This window comes from Abrus precatorius, unplaced genomic scaffold (assembly GCF_003935025.1).
Source record: "Abrus precatorius isolate BTA unplaced genomic scaffold, Abrus_2018 Scaffold2, whole genome shotgun sequence".
Taxonomy (NCBI): domain Eukaryota; kingdom Viridiplantae; phylum Streptophyta; class Magnoliopsida; order Fabales; family Fabaceae; genus Abrus; species Abrus precatorius.
In genome coordinates this window covers 37221077-37222884 of record NW_020874362.1, presented here as the reverse complement: position 1 = coordinate 37222884, position 1808 = coordinate 37221077, and the positions used below count along the sequence as shown (strand labels likewise).

The window sequence follows — 1808 nt, the reverse complement described above, 5'->3', positions numbered from 1 at the left end:
ACGTGTGAGAGTTGAGTTGTTTTTAATCAAATACTTTATTTTTAAATTAAAAAAACTATATAATGTTTATAAAAGAACTAAAAATTAATACATTAAATTTATAATAATTTATCATTTCATTTATATTACTCTAGACGTTATGAAATTTAAAAATATGAAAAATAAAAAATTGTTATTCCTCTCTTCTTTTCTAAAACCAACTCTAAAACATAACATGTTGATCACATAAAAACACCACCTTCATCGCTGGAGAAGGCATTCACAGTTAGTTCTTGCAAACTAAAATTATCATCAAAGAGCAATCCATGAGAGACCTCCATGCAAGAGTTACCCGAAGTTGGAAGAAAGTTACTGCTTTTCACATGGTCTAACTCTAACCAGTTGCCACATAGCTGCTCTTGCATCAACGGTTGTGGTTTTGGTTGGTTCTGCCATGGAAGTGGCACATCTACCTGATGAACTTGTTTAAAACATGTGGTGTCAAATGGTGTCACAAATGCTCTTGTTGTGTGATGCTGAACATGATGTTTGCTTCCTTGTTGGAAGTTTAAGGTAATAGGACCCTTATGGATTGCAAATGAGGTGGCTTTTGTGTTAGGACACCCAGTGAATTGTTGTACCAGTGCCCTGAAATTAGAGGTATTGGCCTTAAGGAGGGTAATGGGTGTTCTCTTAGAACCTCTAGATCTTCTTCGGATTGGTTTCAATGCATTGATGTTTGGGGTTAACTTGTGGGCACTAGTGTTGTATGAATTGCTTGGGCTCAAGACACCCTCTGATGACATTGTTGTCATCACAGTTGCATCAAAGAATTCATCTAAGGGTGACACCAAAGGCATGCAATCTATGAGAGGTTGTTGATACAATTGCATGCATTGATCAGTAGCAGTCATGTTATAGTTCATGAATTTGGGTGGTGGGGAAGTGATGGTATCACCGATCCCTATGTCTATTAATTTAGATACTTCCTTTTTGAAAGCAAAGGGACATGGGCTTGGTTTTATATATATGGTACGTGACATTAATTTGGGAGGATTAGTATTTTACTAATTAAATAAAACTAATTTTTATCTTATGGTTAAGAGCTATCATAATCATCTGTCAAGATTATATAACTTATATAATACCTTTTTTCCTCCTCTTTATCATGTTTTATATTTAATTTTAAAATAATCATATAGTATGTTTTTTTATTTTTATTTAAAAATTATTGGTGCATAAAAAACTTGCTGGTATCTTTATAATTATTGGTCACAGGATACCCCACCCCTCCACCCCACCCCAATCTCTCTCCTTAAGACTAGGACTGAATATTTTTGTACTATTTAATGATTTTTAATTATATATAATTCATTTTTTATTATTCTAATTAATTTTTATTATTCATTACTTTGATTATTTTAAATAGTTTTATGAGTATATATTTTAAAATATAAATTATGTTAATCTTGATGTCTACTGTATTTGGTCAAAGTAAAGATGTTCAATTTTTCACAATTATTTGATGCACAGAGGGAGAAACTTAAGGCCAAAGGACAGGTAGTTTCCAGGAAGCAGTAACATGCACACGTTAAATTAATATATCAGTGATATGCATATCAGGGTTTAATTACTTTGAACTCTTTGCTAATTTGTTATCTTGAGGTGCTCTTTAAGTTATTGATCAAATAATTTTTGGTGCTTCTTATAAGAATCTTTTATTAAATTATTTATTGTACTTTATTTTTTACAAAAAGTCCTTTCCTTTAATCAAATGTGATAAATTATTATTTTTAATCTTTCTCACGAAGGCACAATTTTGAAAGAAA

General features: G+C 31.2%; 1 protein-coding gene across 1 annotated transcript; it reads right to left on the bottom strand.

Annotated features, from left to right (window-relative positions):
• Nucleotides 1-221: 221 nt before the first annotated feature.
• Nucleotides 222-893, bottom strand: LOC113859980. The gene has a single exon (XM_027492621.1). The coding sequence runs from the start codon at nucleotides 891-893 to the stop codon at nucleotides 222-224; it is 672 nt and encodes a 223-aa protein (XP_027348422.1).
• Between the last annotated feature and the right edge of the window lie 915 nt (nucleotides 894-1808).

Bases quoted from the DNA above. Each gene is read 5' to 3' on its own strand.
- LOC113859980 (XM_027492621.1), bottom strand. From the start codon at position 893: ATGACTGCTACTGATCAATGCATGCAATTGTATCAACAACCTCTCATA.